The 16,615-nt window shown below is 41.2% G+C and overlaps 1 protein-coding gene and 2 pseudogenes across 1 annotated transcript; all 3 read left to right on the forward strand.

Moving 5' to 3' along the window:
• Positions 1 to 472: 472 nt before the first annotated feature.
• On the forward strand, positions 473 to 1,088 carry LOC110595218 (annotated as a pseudogene).
• Positions 1,089 to 1,324: 236 nt separating this feature from the next.
• On the forward strand, positions 1,325 to 1,824 carry LOC103255315 (annotated as a pseudogene).
• Positions 1,825 to 10,836: 9,012 nt separating this feature from the next.
• ZBED4 (zinc finger BED-type containing 4) lies at positions 10,837 to 15,819 on the forward strand. The gene has a single exon (XM_008053282.2). It carries the CDS (start codon positions 11,016 to 11,018, stop codon positions 14,529 to 14,531), a length of 3,516 nt encoding a protein of 1,171 aa, XP_008051473.1. The 5' UTR covers positions 10,837 to 11,015; the 3' UTR covers positions 14,532 to 15,819.
• The last annotated feature ends 796 nt before the right edge of the window (positions 15,820 to 16,615 follow it).

The following is a 16,615-nucleotide window of genomic DNA, read 5'->3' on the forward strand; positions in this document are numbered from 1 at the left end:
CTAGGCATGGAGTGACTGGATTATATGGTAGGTATAAACAGAGGAAGAGGTCAGTGGAATGAATAGAGAACTCAAAAATAAGTCCACACATATACAGACAACTAGTTTTTGACAGTTATAAAGGAAAGTACTTAATGGAGAAAGGATAGTACTTTCAACAAATGATTTTAGAACAATTAGATATTCATATGCAGAAAAATGAACTTGTGAGTTCCTTCGGAGATCTAAGTATTAAACTATAAAACTTCTAGAAGAAAATACAGGAGAAAATCTTTGGGTTAGGTAAAGATTTCTTAGCTACAAGCTCAAAAGCACAATCCATAAAAAACAAGTTGGTAAATTGGATTTCAACAAAATTAAGTGCTTTTGCTCTTCAAAATGCACTATTAAGGAAATGACAGAAGTGCAGTCTGGCACTTAGGATCCATTTCCATCAATTCTTACAGCTACTCATCAGATCCCAACAACCAACATGGTGAAACAAATTGATAACATGGCCTCTTTCCAGGAAGTCTTGGAAACTGCAGGTGATGAACTTGTAGCTGACTTCTCAGCCACATTGTGTGGGCCTTGCAAAATGATCAAGCCTTTCTTTCATTCCCTCTCTGAACAGTTTTCCAGTGTGGTATTCCTTGAAGGGGATATAGATGACTGTCAGGATGTTGCTTCAGAATGTGAAATCAAATGCGTGCCAACCTTCCAGGTGTTTTTTGGCTTTTTTTTGAGTTGGAGTCTCACTCTGTTGTCCAGGCCGAAGTGCAGTGACAGGCTCACGGCCACTGCAACCTCACCCTGCTGGGCTCAGGAGATCCTTCTGCCTCAGCCTTCCAAGTAGCCAGAACTACAGACACGTGCCTCCATGCCCAACTAATTTTGTTTTTGATTATTGTGGAGATGAGGTCTTGTCAAGTTGCCCAGACTGGTCTCGAACCTATGGGCTTAGGCAGTCCTCTCACCTCGACCTCCCAAAGTGTTGGGATTACAGGTGTGAGCCACTGCACCTGACCCCGGTTTTTTTAAAAGGGGGCAAAAGGTGGGTGAGAGCTAATAAGGAAAAACTTGAAGCCACCATTAATGAATCAATCTAATCATGTTTTCTGAAAACATGACCAGCCACTGGCTATTTTAAAACTTGGAATTTTTTTATTTTATAAAGAGTATGAAGTATGAACTCTATATAGCCAACTGCCTTCTAATTATAAATTACAATAAAATATTAATTCTACCCTTAAAAAAAAGTGAGACAGTCGAGTCCTAGCAGCAGCTGCAGTGCCGTCCTATTCTCTGGCTCTCCTTGCCATCTCTCCTCTTCACTTCCAGAAACATGACCTCTGGTGTGGCTGCCTCTGATGGTGTCCTCAAAGTGTTCAATGACGTGAAGGTGCACAAGTCTTCCACACCAGAGGAAGTGAAGAAGCTCAAGAGAGCAGTGCTCTTCTTTGTGAGTAAGGACAAGAAGAACATTATCCTGGAGGAGGGCAAGGAGATCCTGATAGGTGATCTGAGCCAGACTGTCAGTGACCTCTACGCCACCTTTGTCAAGGTGCTGCCAGACAAGGACTACCTCTATGCCCTCTATGACGCAACACGTGAGACCAAGGAGAGCAAGAAGGAGGACCTGGTGTTTATCTTCTGGGCTCCTAAGTGTGCACCCCTTTTGAGTAAAATGATTTATGTCAGCTCAAAGAATGCCATCAAGAAGAAGCTGACAGGGATCAAGCATAAATTACAAGCAAACAGCTATGAGGACGTCAAGGATCGCTGCGCCTTGGCAGAGAAGCTGGGGGTAGCACTGTCATCTCCCTGGAGGGCAAGCCTTTGTGAACCCCTTCTGGTTCCCTGCCTGGAGCATCTGGCAGCCCCAGACCTGCTCTCGGGGATTGCAGGCTACCCTCTTCCTACCAGGCCAGAGGGGCTGGAGGGATCCCAGTGGGGAGGGCCATCCCTTCACCCCAGTCGCCAAACGGCCTCTCCCCCAACCTCCTGGATTTTCCTCCCTCCATCCCTGACGATTCTGGCCTTCCTAAACCACTTTTGATCTTGATTCCTCCTGGGTTGAAGCAGACCAAGTTTCCTTCGGGCACCCCAGTTTAGGAGGGGTCCTATATTTTTTTAACAAAATCCCTCACTCCCCACCTGTTCCTCCCCCTTCCCATGCTGCTAACTTCTAACCACCTAGTAACTCTGTGCTTGTCTGTTTAGTTCCATGTACAAATGGAATGTTGTGGAGATGACCCCTCCCCATACTGGCTGGTTCCTCTCCCTTTTCCCTCGGTCATGGCCATTCATGGAAGCAGGACCAGTAAGGGGGACCTTAGATTTTAAAAAAGAGAGAGAGAATGAGAAGACAAGTCACAAGCCCAGGAGAAAATATTTGGAAAGCATATACGTGATAAAGGGCTTGTTTCCATATATGTAAAGAACTCTCAGAATTTAATAAGAAAATACATAACCTAGCATAAACGTGGGCAAAATATTTGAACAGACATTTGACCAATGAAGAGATATAAGTGGCAAATGAGCATATAATAAGTTGCTCATTATTAGCCAATTAGGGAGTTGCAAATTAAGGTGACAATAAGATATCACTTAAATGAAAATTGTTGACTTTACCAAGTATTGTTATTTTTTTTAACAACTTTTTCTGGTTTTTTTTAGATTGGTTTCTTTTTTTGTTTCATTTCCATTTTTGTCTTCTTGGCTATACCTCTATGTTTTATGCATTTATTTTTTTTTTAGTGGTCCTAAGGATTATATATATCTTTACTGCAGCTTTAAAGCAGTATATTATCTTTTAAAGAAATAGCTGAAAATGGGAAAATATTTTTGTTCACACATTTTATGTTTGTTCACACATTTACCTTTTTCTGTGTTCTTTATTGCTTTGTGTAAATCTAAATTTTCACCTAAATCATTTTTCTTCTGCCTGAAGAAATTTCTATAACATTTCCTATACTGCAAGTATGCTAATGGTGAATTATCTCAGCTGTCGGGAAAAATGTTTGGTCTGAAAAGTGTGTTTCATTTTAATTTTTAAAATCATGGTAAAATATACATATAAAATTTGCCATTTTAACCTTTCTTATGATCTATAAGTCACTGGCTTTAAGTATATTCACAATGTTGTGCAAACATCACCACTATCTATTTCCAAAAAAATTTTCACCATTTCAAACAGAAACTCTGTACCCAGTAAGCATTAACTCCCCATTCCTTCTTTCCCCCAGTCCATGGTAACCTCTGTGTTTACTTTCTGTCTCTGAGTTTGACTGCTCTGGGTACCTCATAAAAATGGAATCATACAGTATTTTTTTATTTTGTGTCTGGCTTATTTTACTTTACAATGTTTTTAAGTTTCATCAATATATGAGAATTGTATTCCTTTTTAAGCATGGATACTATACCATATAAACCTCACATTTTGTTTATCTACACATCTTTTGATGAGCAGCTGGACTTTTATACTTTTTGACTTTTGTGAGCAATGCTGCTATGACCATTAGGATACATGTATCTGTTTGAGTCCCTGTTTTCAATTCTTTCTGAATATATACCTATGAGGAGAATTGCTGGATCTCATGTTATTCTATTTCAGACTTTCTGAGGAACTGCTAAGCTGTTTTCCATAGAAGCTGCACTGTTTTAAATTCCCTCCCAGCAGTGCATGAGGATTTCAACTGCTCCACATCTTCACCAACCCTTTTTTATTTAGTAGTAGCCATCCTACTACTGGATGTGAAGTGTTATCTCTGTGTGGTTTTGATTCACCTTTCCCTAATGTTAGTGATGTTGAGCATCTTTTCATGTATTACATATTTTTCGTATACTTACTGGTCATTTGTATATCTTCTCTGGGGAACTGTCTATTCAAGTCCTTGTCCATTTTTTAATTGGGTTGTTTTGTTGAGTTATAGGAGTTGTTTATTCTGGATATTATCTTCTTGCCATATATGTATGCTATGCAAATATTTTTTCCCATTTTGTGGATTGCCTTTTCACTCTTTTGATAGTTACCTTTGATTCAGAAAGGTTTTAAATTATTTTTTTTCTTTCTGTGTTTCATCTTGCATTCCTTCTATTATCTTCAGACTTATTGATGTTTTGCAGTATTTAATCTGCTGTTAATCCCATCTAGTATTTTTTTCATTTCAAATACTATATTTTTCATCTTTAGAAATTTTATATGAGTCTTTCTTATAACCTGTTCTTCTCATCATTTTTCTAAAGTTCATTTACTTTCTCAGACTTTGGAGTATATAATAGTTGTTCTAATGTCCTTGTCTACTAGTTTGCCCTTTTTAAAATTTTTTTGAGTCGGAATCTCACTCTGTTGCCCAGGCTGGAGTGCAGTGGTGCAGTGGCATGCTCACAGCCACCACAACTTCGACCTGCTGGGCTCTGGCAATCCTTCCACCTCAGACTTCCAAGAGGCTGGAACAACAGGCATGTGCCACCGTGCCTGGCTAATTTTTTTTATTTGTTATAGATACACAATCTCGCCAAGTTGCCCAGGCTGGTCTCGAGCTTCCCAAAGTGCTGGGATTACAGGCATGAGCCTCCGCACCTGGCTAATTTGGTCTTTGTATCATGTCTGGGTTTATTTCTCTTGCCTGGTTTTTATATCAGTTAGGGGTCATGTTTTCCTGCTTCTTTGCATGTCTGATAATTTTTGTTTGATGTCAGCCAGTTTGAATTTTACTTTATTGGGTGCAGGATTTGGTTATATTACTTTAAATACTGTTGAGGCTTGTTTTAGGTTATAAAGTTGGTCATGGTTAGTTTGTCCCTCTTAAGGCCTGCTTTTAAGCTTTATTAGGGTGGCTCCTGCACAGCCTTCATTCTAAACCCCACTATTAAGTTCATACCCTTCTGAGGACTCTGTTTGATGTTGTTCTATTCTTGTTGATGGAAACACAAACTATGCCATTCCCAGCCTTTGGTGAGCCTTGATAATTCTTTTTGCCATTGGTTCTTTGAGGATGATTTTCTCAAATTTATATGCAGGTCAGTTTTCAGCTAAAGACAATAAGGGAACCTTCTGTAGATCTCTTGAACTCTGGGTAGCTCCCACCTGTTCAATGTCTTATAAATGCTAGCGGAACTCTTCAGCAATACCAACAGGCTCTCTTTAGGTTCCCACTCCATGTACTGCAGCCTAAACACTTCGGGTAGTAAGCTAGGACAGCTATAGGGCCTGCCTTACTAGTTGTCCACATGTCTGTGATCACCATCCTGTACATTCTGTCCTTCCTCTCATCCAATATCTGAAAAGCATTGTTCCATATAAAGTATCATGTTTATGAGTTGTCTGAGATGGGAAGGTAAGTCCAGTCTCCTTTATTTTATTTGTCATGACTAGAAGTGGAAGACACTGTAAGTCTTCCAGCTTTGTTCTTTTCAAACTAATTTATCTGTTCCTGAGTCGTTGTATTTCCATATATATTTTGGACTTCTGCTTACTAGCTCCTGCTAAAAGCATTCTGGGATTTTGATTGGGATCCTACTGAATTTATAGATCAATTTGGGACAATACTGATAGCCTACCTATCTTGAGTTTTCTAATCCGTGAACTTTTGCATCTATTTAAGTCTTTAATTTTTCTCAGCAATGTTTTATAGGTTTCAGTATACAGATCCTGTACATATTTTTTAAAAATTTATCTCTTAGTATTCCATATTTTTGGATGTTATATGTGGAATTTTAAAAAATTACATATTGTAGCCGGGCTCGGTGGCTCAGCCTGCAATCCCACGCCTTTGGGAAGCTGAGGTGAGTGGATTGCCTGAGCCCGCGGGTTCGAGACCCACCTGGGCAGCGAGACCTCATCTCTACAATAAATCAGAAAATAAGCTGGGCGTGGTAGCGATGCCTGTAATTCCGGCTACTTGGAAGGCTGAGGCGGAAGGATCGCTGGAGCCCAGCAGGTCGAGGCTGCGGTGGCCCGGGAGCGGCCACTGCACTCCAGTCTGGGCGACAGAGTGAGACTCCAACTCAAAAAAAAAAAAAAATTACATATTGTAGAAATACAATAGCTTTTTGTGTATTAACTTTGTATCTTGTAACTTGTCAATTATTTTTACCAGTTTTTGGAGATTCTTTATGAATTATTTTACCTCTATCAACATGTTGAATATAAATACAGCCTTCTTATCTTTTCAGTTTGTATGCCTCTTATTTCTTCTTTTTTGCCTTCTTACTCTGGCTACTACTCCCAGTATAATGTTGAGTGAAAGTGAAGAGAACAAATGCTTTTGTCTTATTCCTGACCTTAGGAAGAAAGCATTCAGTATTATTCATTAAGCATGAAGGATGTTGGCTGTAGGCTGTTTATAAATACTCTTTATCAAATTAATGGAATTTTCTTCTGTTTTTCATTTGCTGAGAATTTTTATCATGAATGAGTATTGAATTATGTCAAGTGCTTTTTCTGCATCTGTTTAAATGATCGTATGATTTTTGCTCATTATTCTCTTAATTTGGTGAATTATACCATTTTATTTTTGAATGTTAGATGAACTTTGCAGTCTTAGCATTTTCCCTACTTGATCATGGAGTATTCTGGTTTTTGCGTATTGCTGGCTCTGATTGGTTAAAATTTTTAAAGGAATTTTGTGGTATCTTCCACTTCCTGGCAACTACTAATCTAATCTGTCTCTATGAATTTGCCTATTTTGGACAATTCATAGAAACTCAGCCATATGGTAAATGATCCTTTGGTCTGGCTTCTTTTTCTTAGCTTGATGTCTTTAAGGTTCTTCAGGTTCATCCATGCTGCAGCATGTCTTAGTACTTTATTCCTTTTTACATCTGCATGATTTGCCATTGTATGAATATAGCACATTTTGTTATCCACTCATCAGTTGATGGACATTTGGGTGGTATCTACTTTTTGGCTAATATGAGTAATACTGTTATGAACACTCAAGTACAAGTTTTTGTGTGATCATATGTTTTTATTTCTCTTGGGAAATAAATAATTCCACTTAGGAGTGGAATTACTAGGTCAATTTATTACTCTTGTGTTTAACTTTTTTTTTTTTTAAGTCAGGATCTTACTCTGGCACTCTGTTCCCCAGGCTGGAGTGCAGTGGCACAATCACAGCTCACTGCAGCCTCCAGCTCCTAGGCTCAAGTGCTCTCCTGTGTTAGTCTCCTGAGTAACTGGGACTGCAGGTGTGTACCATGACATCTGGCTAATATTTTGTAGAGGTGTAATCTCACTATGTTGTCCAGGCTGGTCTAAGAACTCCTGACCTCAAGCAATTCTCCTCCCTTGGCCTCTCAAAGAGCTGGGATTACAAGCATGAGTCACTGCACCCAGCCTTGTGTTTAACTTTTAGAGGATCTTTCAGACTGATTTTCAGAGTAGATGCATCATTTTACATTTCCACTAGAAGTGTATAAGAGTTGCTATTTTCGCTGGGCTTGGTGGCTCAGCCTGTAATCCCGCGTCTTGGGAGGTCGAGGTGAGTGAATTGCCTGAGCCTGCAGGTTCAAGACCCGCCTGGGAAACTTGGCAAGACCTCATCTCTACAATAAATCAAAAAAAAATTTAACCGGGCGTGGTAGCGCACGCCTGTAGTTTCAACTACTTGGAAGGCTGAGGCGGAAGGATCGCCGGAGCCCAGCAGGTTGAGGCTGTGGTGGCCGGGAGCAGCCACTGCACTCCAGTCTGTGTGACAGAGTGAAACTCCAACTCAAAAAAAAAAAAAAAAAAAGAGTTGCCATTTTCGAACGTGGTGGCCAAAATCCCGGCACTTTGGGAGGCTGCCTGAGCCCATAGGTTCAAGAACAACCTGAGCAACTTGGCGAGACCTCATCTCTACAATAAATCAAAAAATTAGCTGGGCATGGTAGCATGCACCTGTAGTTCCAGCTACTTTATTAGCCTGGGAAGGCTAAGGCAGAAGGATCGCCTGAGCCATCAGGTTGTTGCTAGGGTGGCCGTGAGCATGCCACTGCACTCCAGCCTGGGCAATGGAGTGAGACTCCAACTCTAAAAAATAAAAAAAGAGTTGCCATTTTCCCACATCCTCACCAAGACTATTATTATCTATCTTTTTTATTGTCTTTTTGTCTTAGTGGGTGTGAATTGGTATCTCGTGGTGGTTTTGATTTCTATATATTTATAATTCTAATTGTTCTATTTGATCCTTTTCAAATCTGGCTTCTCATTTTTTATAGTCCTATTTTTTGCTCATTTCATTTTTTTCTACATTATGTTTTTAAAAGACTTCTTACATATATATAATTATATGTGAAATACATAATTATATATAATGTTTTAAGAAATACAGCTACATATAATATATAATGGCCACTCCCGGTCACTGCAGACTCGACCTACTGGGCTCCGGCGATCCTTCCACCTCAGCCTTCCAAGTAGCTGGAACTACAGGCGTGCGCTACCATGCCCAGCTGATTTTTTTATTTATTGTAGAGATGAGGTCTTGTCAAGTTGCCCAGGTGGGTCTTGAACCCGCAGGCTCAGGCAATCCACTCACCCCGGCCTCCCAAAGTGCTGGGATTACAGGCTGAGCCACCAAGCCTGGCCTTATTTTATATTCTGTGTGTGGTAATTCTAGTAGGTGAAGTCCTTGGTGTTCTAAATCTTTTGTTGCTTTTGGCAACTTTCACTCATGGTAGTTTGTTTCTTTGTGTTTAGTGATATTTTCATGCTCAGTTTTTAATTTATTTTTGTTGTTGTTGTTGTTGTTTTGAGTTGGAATCTCATTCTGTCACCCAGACTGGAGTGCAGTGGCCGCTCCCGGCCACCGCAGCCTCGACCCGCTGGACTCCGGTGATCCTTCCGCCTCAGCCTTCCAAGTAGCCGGAATTACAGGCATGCGCTACCATGCCTGGCTGATTTTTTTATTTATTGTAGAGATGAGGTCTTGCTGCCCAGGCAGGTCTCGAACCTGCGGGCTCAGGCAGTCCACTCACCTCAGCCTCCCAAAGGTGCGGGATTACAGGCTGAGCCACCGAACCCGGCTCTTTTTTAGTTTTTATCTGACTGAACTTTGTAGAGTTCATTATTGGGAATGATGCTTTCTTTCAGAAACAGCTTGCATTTGTTTCTGGTGGTAGCCAGCAATCTTTATTAGCCTGGGAACACTTTTTAGGGTGAACATACATCCTGCTTTGCCCCAGGCAGGTTTGCCTTAAGCTTGTTGTCCCAGCAATATTATCACTAGTGCTCCCTTTCACTCTTTTTTTTTTTTTTTTGAGTTGGAGTCTCACTCTGTCGCCCAGACTGGAGTGCAGTGGCCACTTCCAGCCACCGCAGCCTCGATCCGCTGGACTCTGGCGATCCTTTCGCCTCAGCCTTCCAAGTAGCTGGAACTACAGGTGTGCGCTACCACCCCTGGCTAATTTTTTGATGTATTGTAGAGATGAGGTCTCACCAAGTTGCCCGGGTGGGTCTCGAACCCACGGGCTCAGGCAATCCACTCACCTCAGCCTCCCAAGGCGCGGGATTATAGTCTGAGCCACCGAGCCCGGCTCCCTTTGACTCTTAAAAATGCCCTGATTTGGAAAATAAATTATGTGATTACTTTAGTACATTGGCTCCTGCACAGCTCAGGAGTGTTTAGTTTGGCTTCTCCACTTAATAGTACGCAGTGTTGTTCTGGCCCAGTGTGTAGGCATTGCCCTCAGACAGACTATGTTATGGCTCCACTCGCCTCTCCTATCTGTTTGTAGTTCACTGTTTGTCCCTTGGAGAGTTCTCCCACTTTTTTGTGTGCCCAGTAATACATTAAAAGGTAAGTTTGTGATAGGTTTTCTAGAGCCTGGTTTTGTCATAGAGAGAGTACTTGTATAGTATTTATGCTACCATATTGCTGAAAATGGTTTTTTTGACGACTTGTTTTTATTTTCTTTATTAAACTGCCCTATTCTTACCATACACATATCCATCATCCTCCAAGTTTCAGCTCAGTTATGCCCCAACAGTTCCTGTTTCTTCATGCCTTTATAACATCACATACCTTCACTTCTAGTGTTTATTGTAGTCAGGACCTCACACTTCTTGGTGATTGTTGTCTTCCTTGAAGACTGTAAAGTTCTGTGATTCTTCCTTGCATTTGCATCCCAGCACAGTGCAGTATCACTCAGGAAGGGGCAACTGAGTGAGCAAACAGAAAGGACTGGCCGGAAGTAGCTTTACTCTTGCAGAACTTTCATTCATTCTTAGATGCTGGGAATCATCATTGTCTTTTTTGTATTCAGTTTTTAGTCTGAATTGATTATCATAGATTAGCTTAAAAGTTTTTTAAATTCTCATTTTATGTATTAGTTCTTATAACAAGGTAGAATGAATTGATTTCAGGGAATTGAGCTTTGCTGATTATCGCTGCTGAACTCTTTGAAGGATGAGGTTATAAATTCTAGATGAAAATCATTGTGTGTTTTAATTTGTGATCTTCCAGTCCTTTATTCATAGTCCATTTGCATTTGAATCCATCTTTACATTTTGCCCATTTTGCAGTGTTATGGTACTTTCATTGTGTAGGTGGATTGCAGAGAGTTAGGGAACAAGTTTTTCTATTCTAGTTTTCCATATGAGATTTTTTTCTATACATATTGAGGCTGATGTATCCATGGCAGTATAGATTTAAAATGTATGATTTAGTTCCATGTTTAATTTCATTTCATCTTTTATAGGTGATGCAAAAGGATCATGTATATGCTATCGAGATGGCGGGGATCCTGTCTTTAAGACAAGAAGCAAGTCTCCACTGCATAAATTTTTGTCTACACCTACACCCTGAAGTATTTAATAGCAGAATTCCTGGAAAGCAATGATCTACACTTTAAGATGATATACTCATATGAGTTACATATCCTATTTTTCAGTAATATTTATGATTAGCCATATTCATAGAAATATCCTGAAAGATGGAATTATTGTGAAAAAGTGAAGATACTTACATTTGGGGCCACAAATAAGCATTTGGATCACTTTTTTATTAATCTAAGATATTAACATGCAACCAGAGTAGTTATGGTCAGTCATGGAGAATAACCTGGAAACTTGTCCCAAAGGGGATAGTGATTTTATTTCTGATAAAATACATTTTAAAGTAGAAGAGGAAGATGATGATGATCAAATTCCCACTCACAGTTTGGAAAGAATGGACTTTAAAAGTGAGCAAGAGGACATGAAACAAACAGACAGTGGTGACGAACAAACAGGAGTCAGAGAAACCAGCTATAGTTGTAAACCCCCTGGGAAATATTTATCAACGGAGAATGAGGAGGATTATGGGTCTTTGTTCTCTCAGTACAGTAGTACACTGTATGATGTAGCAATGGAAGCTGTGACTCAGAGCCTTCTTTCCAGCCGAAACATAAGCTCCAGGAAGAAATCTCCAGCTTGGAAGCATTTTTTTATCTCTCCTCGAGATAGTACTAAAGCAATATGTATGTACTGTATGAAAGAATTTAGTAGAGGTAAAAATGAAAAAGACTTAAGTACAAGTTGTCTCATGAGACATGTAAGGCGAGCACACCCTACTGTGCTCATTCAAGAAAATGGAAGTATGTCTGCTGTGTCCTCATTTCCTTCTCCTTCACTCCTACTTCCGCCACAGCCTGCAGATGTGGGAGACCTCAGCACTATACTCTCACCCATCAAACTTGTCCAAAAAATGACATCTAAGATCCCTTCCCCTGATAGAATAACAGAAGAATCTGTGTCTATAGTCTCTTCTGAAGAAATCTCCTCCGATATGTCTGAGAAGTACAACAGAGAAGAAGCCCTGGTGGGATCATCTCCCCACCTCCCTACTCTCCATTATGATGAAACTACAGAAAGCGTAGTGGAGAAAAACCTTCCACTTCCAAAGAGTACATCTGGGTCCAGAAGACGATCCGCTGTCTGGAAGCACTTCTACCTGTCGCCTCTAGATAACTCCAAAGCTGTCTGCATTCATTGCATGAATGAGTTTAGCAGAGGAAAGAACGGGAAGGATCTGGGCACAAGCTGTCTCATCAGGCACATGTGGAGAGCACATCGCTCCATAGTGCTGCAGGAGAATGGGGGAGGCACAGGCATCCCACCCCTTTACTCTGCTCCTCCTACCCTGCTGCCTTCCTTACTGCCTCCAGAGGGGGATCTAAACTCTGTGTCATCATCTCCAGGAAAACTGGTCAAAGAGTCCCCTTCAGCTTCCTCCTCCCCTGAAAGGCTGGCTGAGGACTTACAGTCGCATTTGAACCCTGGAGATGCACTGATGGAAGACCTGTCAGTGTTGTCCTCCTCTGATGATGTTGGGGAGGCCTCAGTGTCCTCTCCTGAGAAGCAGCAGACTGATGGGTTGAGTCCTAGAATGTTTGAATCTGGCGCTGTCTTCCAGCAGAATAAAAAGGTCATGAAGAGGCTGAAGTCAGAAGTTTGGCATCATTTTTCACTGGCTCCCATGGACAGCCTTAAGGCAGTGTGCCGGTACTGCAATTGTGTCATCAGTCGGGGCAAGAAGGGTGACGTGGGCACCAGCTGTCTGATGAGACACCTGTATAGACGCCATCCGGAAGTTGTCGGAAGCCAGAAGGGCTTTCTAGGTGCAAGTTTGGCAAATTCTCCATATGCCACTTTGGCTTCTTCAGAAAGTTCCTCCTCTAGATTAACTGACTTGCCAACAATGGTCACAAAAAACAATCAAGTTATGTTTCCTGTTACTAGCAAAAAGACCTCAAAGCTGTGGAATCATTTTTCTATTTGCTCTGCAGACTCCACTAAAGTTGTGTGCTTGCACTGTGGCCGGACCATCAGCCGGGGGAAGAAACCAACTAACTTGGGCACCAGTTGTCTTCTAAGACACTTACAGAGATTCCATAGCAATGTGCTGAAAACTGACGTCTCAGAGACAGCGCGGTCCTCTTCTCCGGACATCCGTGTGCCACTGAGCACAGAATTATCAGGAGCTTCCTCCTTTGATGACACCAATGAGAAGTTTTATGATTCTCACCCAGTTGCCAAAAAAATCACAAGTCTCATAGCTGAAATGATTGCACTTGACCTTCAGCCATATTCTTTTGTAGACAATGTTGGCTTTAACAGGCTGCTTGAATACTTGAAACCTCAGTACTCCTTACCCTCCCCTTCTTACTTCTCCAGGACAGCTATCCCAGGTATGTATGATAATGTGAAACAGATAATTATGTCACATCTTAAGGAAGCTGAGAGTGGTGTGATCCACTTCACGTCTGGAATATGGATGAGTAACCAGACTCGTGAGTACTTGACCCTTACAGCTCACTGGGTCTCTTTCGAGTCATCGGCCCGACCACGTTGTGAGGACCACCATTGTTCAGCACTTTTAGACGTGTCACAGGTTGATTGTGACTACAGTGGCAGTAGCGTTCAGAAGCAGCTGGAATCTTGGTGGGAAGCCTGGGTGACCTCCATTGGCCTTCAGGTTGGTATCACAGTTACTGACAATCCTAGCATAGGAAAGACACTGAATGAGGGGGAACATTCGAGTGTGCAGTGCTTCAGCCACACAGTAAACCTGATTGTCAGTGAGGCCATTAAGAGCCAGAGGATGGTGCAGAACTTACTAAGCATTGCACGGAAGATATGTGAACGGGTACATCGGTCCCCCAAAGCAAGAGAGAAACTAGCAGAGCTGCAGAAGGAGTATGAATTGCCACAGCACCATCTTATTCAAGATGTTCCATCCAAATGGAACACATCATTTCATATGCTTGAACGACTCATTGAACAAAAAAGGGCAATTAATGAGATGTCAGTTGAGTGTAATTTCAGAGAACTGATCAGTTGTGACCAGTGGGAGGTCATGCAGTCTGTGTGTCACGCGTTGAAGCCCTTTGATGCTGCGAGTCAGGAGATGAGCACCCATGTGTCTACTTTAAGCCAAGTCATCCCCATGATCCACATCCTCACTAGGAAAATCGAGATGCTGTTTGAGGAGACAATGGGCATCGACACCATGCTGAAGTCTTTGAAGGAAGCCATGGTGAGCCGGCTGTCCGCCACTCTCCATGACCCGAGGTACGTCTTTGCTACGCTGTTGGACCCTCGTTACAAAGCCTCCCTGTTTACAGAGGAGGAGGCAGAACAGTACAAGCAAGATTTAATCAGGGAACTAGAAATACTGAATTCTACCTCAGATGACACGGCTGCCTCCAATGGGTGTGATACGGGTTCCCCATCAAAAGACTCTGCTGCAGAGGAGAACCTGTGGTCGCTCATGGCCAAGATGAAAAAGAAAGATCCGAGAGAAAAGTTACCTGAAGACATGGTGCTTGCATATTTGGAGGAGGAAGTGCTTGAACACAGCTGTGACCCGCTCACCTACTGGAACCTGAAGAAATCATCCTGGCCAGGGCTGTCAGCTTTGGCTGTCAGATTTTTGGGATGTCCCCCAAGTATCGTTCCTTCAGAAAAGCTGTTCAACACACCTACTGAGAATGGTAGCTTTGGCCAATCCAGGCTTATGATGGAACATTTTGAAAAACTTATCTTTTTGAAAGTGAACCTTCCCTTAATATACTTTCAGTATTGAAACTCATGATGGAGCCACTAGACTAGAGATGTTGCTTCTTAGACATTAGCAGTTTGTACCAGGGGCTGTGATTCGCTCTGCCCGGGGCCATGTATGACATCAGACCAGGCACTCTCAGGGCCACTTTCCAGCTCTCACTATAATGTCTACATGTGCCTTACTCCTACTCCTTCAGGCCAGGTATCACGGTGTGTTTTTTAAGAAGTCCACTAGAAATAGCTTGTCTTGTCCATTATGAAATATGAAGACTAGGTTTTAATTCTTAACTGTAAAGTTTTTAAAAAGTTTTGGGTTAGTAATTTGTTCTACTCGAATGGCAGAGAAGATGTAAACATTTTTATTCTGTAGGCTTTTTACTCAATTATGTAAAAACCACAAATCAGGTACTGTATTTTAGTTAAACATTGCTTTAATTGCAACAAAATAGCTTTTGTGGCTGTCAAATGAAATCTGTAAATAGGAGGTGGAGGTCAAGCCATCCTGACTGAACAGTTTTTAACTGCAGGCTCTAAAGTATGACAAGGAGTACAGAGAATATTCTGGAAGGTAACTGTTTACTACAACAGAGACATGGCATTTGAAAACAAAACTAAACTTACGTGTATCATGGAATGTCAGTTATGAGAACTTTCCCATTTCAGGTTTTTGTATTCAGGCTTTTCATGGTCAGTTAACTCAGAGATATCCCAACTATTTATCATCAGCTCCTTTGAAATTTGATCCAAGTTTATAAATTTATGCTCATTATTTAGTCAGTGCATAGTATGACACGTTTACAACAGATGGTCTGTTGATTAAATCTTCACACCTCTGATTTAGCATCTCTACACTCTGAAGCTATCTTTTAAAATGTGTGCACTGACCCCCTTGTTTTATCAAATTATGTGTAAAAAATTTTTTTTAGAAGAGACGGCTTATTAACAGGGAAGAAGCTGGTTATATTACAATTATAAGAATAGCCTTAGGTGTTTAGATTTTTTTTATGATAGGAAAGATTCAGCCATTGCTGGGATATTTAGAATCCCAAGGACATCAGAATGAAGTATCAGTTGTCAGATTTTTTTTTTAACAGTTACATCTTCAGAGTTTTTGCTTTAACATCTAAAGAAAGATTCACTGTCTCTTTTTAAACTAATTAAATATTCTGGGTGAGATGAATCACTCATTTGCCTATGACCTTTTAGAAAGTTGTTGTTTTGTTAAAATACTGTACCTATGCTTAATCTAAATTTGCATTGACTATGTTTTAGTGTATTTATAAATGGTGAACTCAGTTTCTGAAATTAAACTTTTTATTTGTAATTTTCTAGTGCTGGCAAACACTGGCTTTTTATTTTGAGGATAATAAAACAGGCATATTCCTTGTGGGCCAATATCTACAAACCATCCTCATGCAGCATTTGCAATTTCACCTTAACCCTATTAGATAGGACACTGGGTAAGTGGAGATAAAATTTTTTTCTTTTCTTTTCTTGTTTTTGATTTGGTGTTTTACTCTGTCGCTCAGGCTGGAGTGCAACGGCATAATCATGTCTTGCTATAGCCTTGACCTCCTGGGCTCAGGTGATCCTCCTGCCTCAGTCTCCTGAGTTGCTGGGAATATAGGCATATGCCAGCACACCCAGCTAATTTTTTTATTTTCTGTAGAGACAAGGTATTGTTATGTTGCCCAGGCTGGTCTGGAACTCCTGACCTCAAGCAATCCTCCCTTGGCCCCCCAAAATACTGGGATTACAGGTGTGAGCCACTGTGCCTGGCCACAGTATAATTCATAAAACAGCAGTTCTGATCATGTTAGTGACAATGATGAGCACTTTCCAGGTCTTACATTCAAAGTGAGTGTTGTTACAAGTGTGGTGGCAGAATGGAAGAGTCCCATAGGAAGCCCCTAGGGGTTGCCTTGGACATACCTCAGTGCATAGGCTTTGCTGTGCCTGCTTGCTTGGTAACTCTGCATTTGTTTCCTTGAGACCAGCCTATTTCCAGAGTATCTAGGAGCGCTGATCTGGGACAGTGTTTATAGAGCTGTGGAGGAGGTGGGTTCCGTGGCTCAACCATCTCCCTCACCAGCAGCTCTGACCAGA

Source organism: Carlito syrichta, unplaced genomic scaffold, assembly GCF_000164805.1.
Source record: "Carlito syrichta isolate Samal-C Ts95f unplaced genomic scaffold, Tarsius_syrichta-2.0.1 Scaffold288020, whole genome shotgun sequence".
Classification (NCBI taxonomy): Eukaryota; Metazoa; Chordata; class Mammalia; order Primates; family Tarsiidae; genus Carlito; species Carlito syrichta.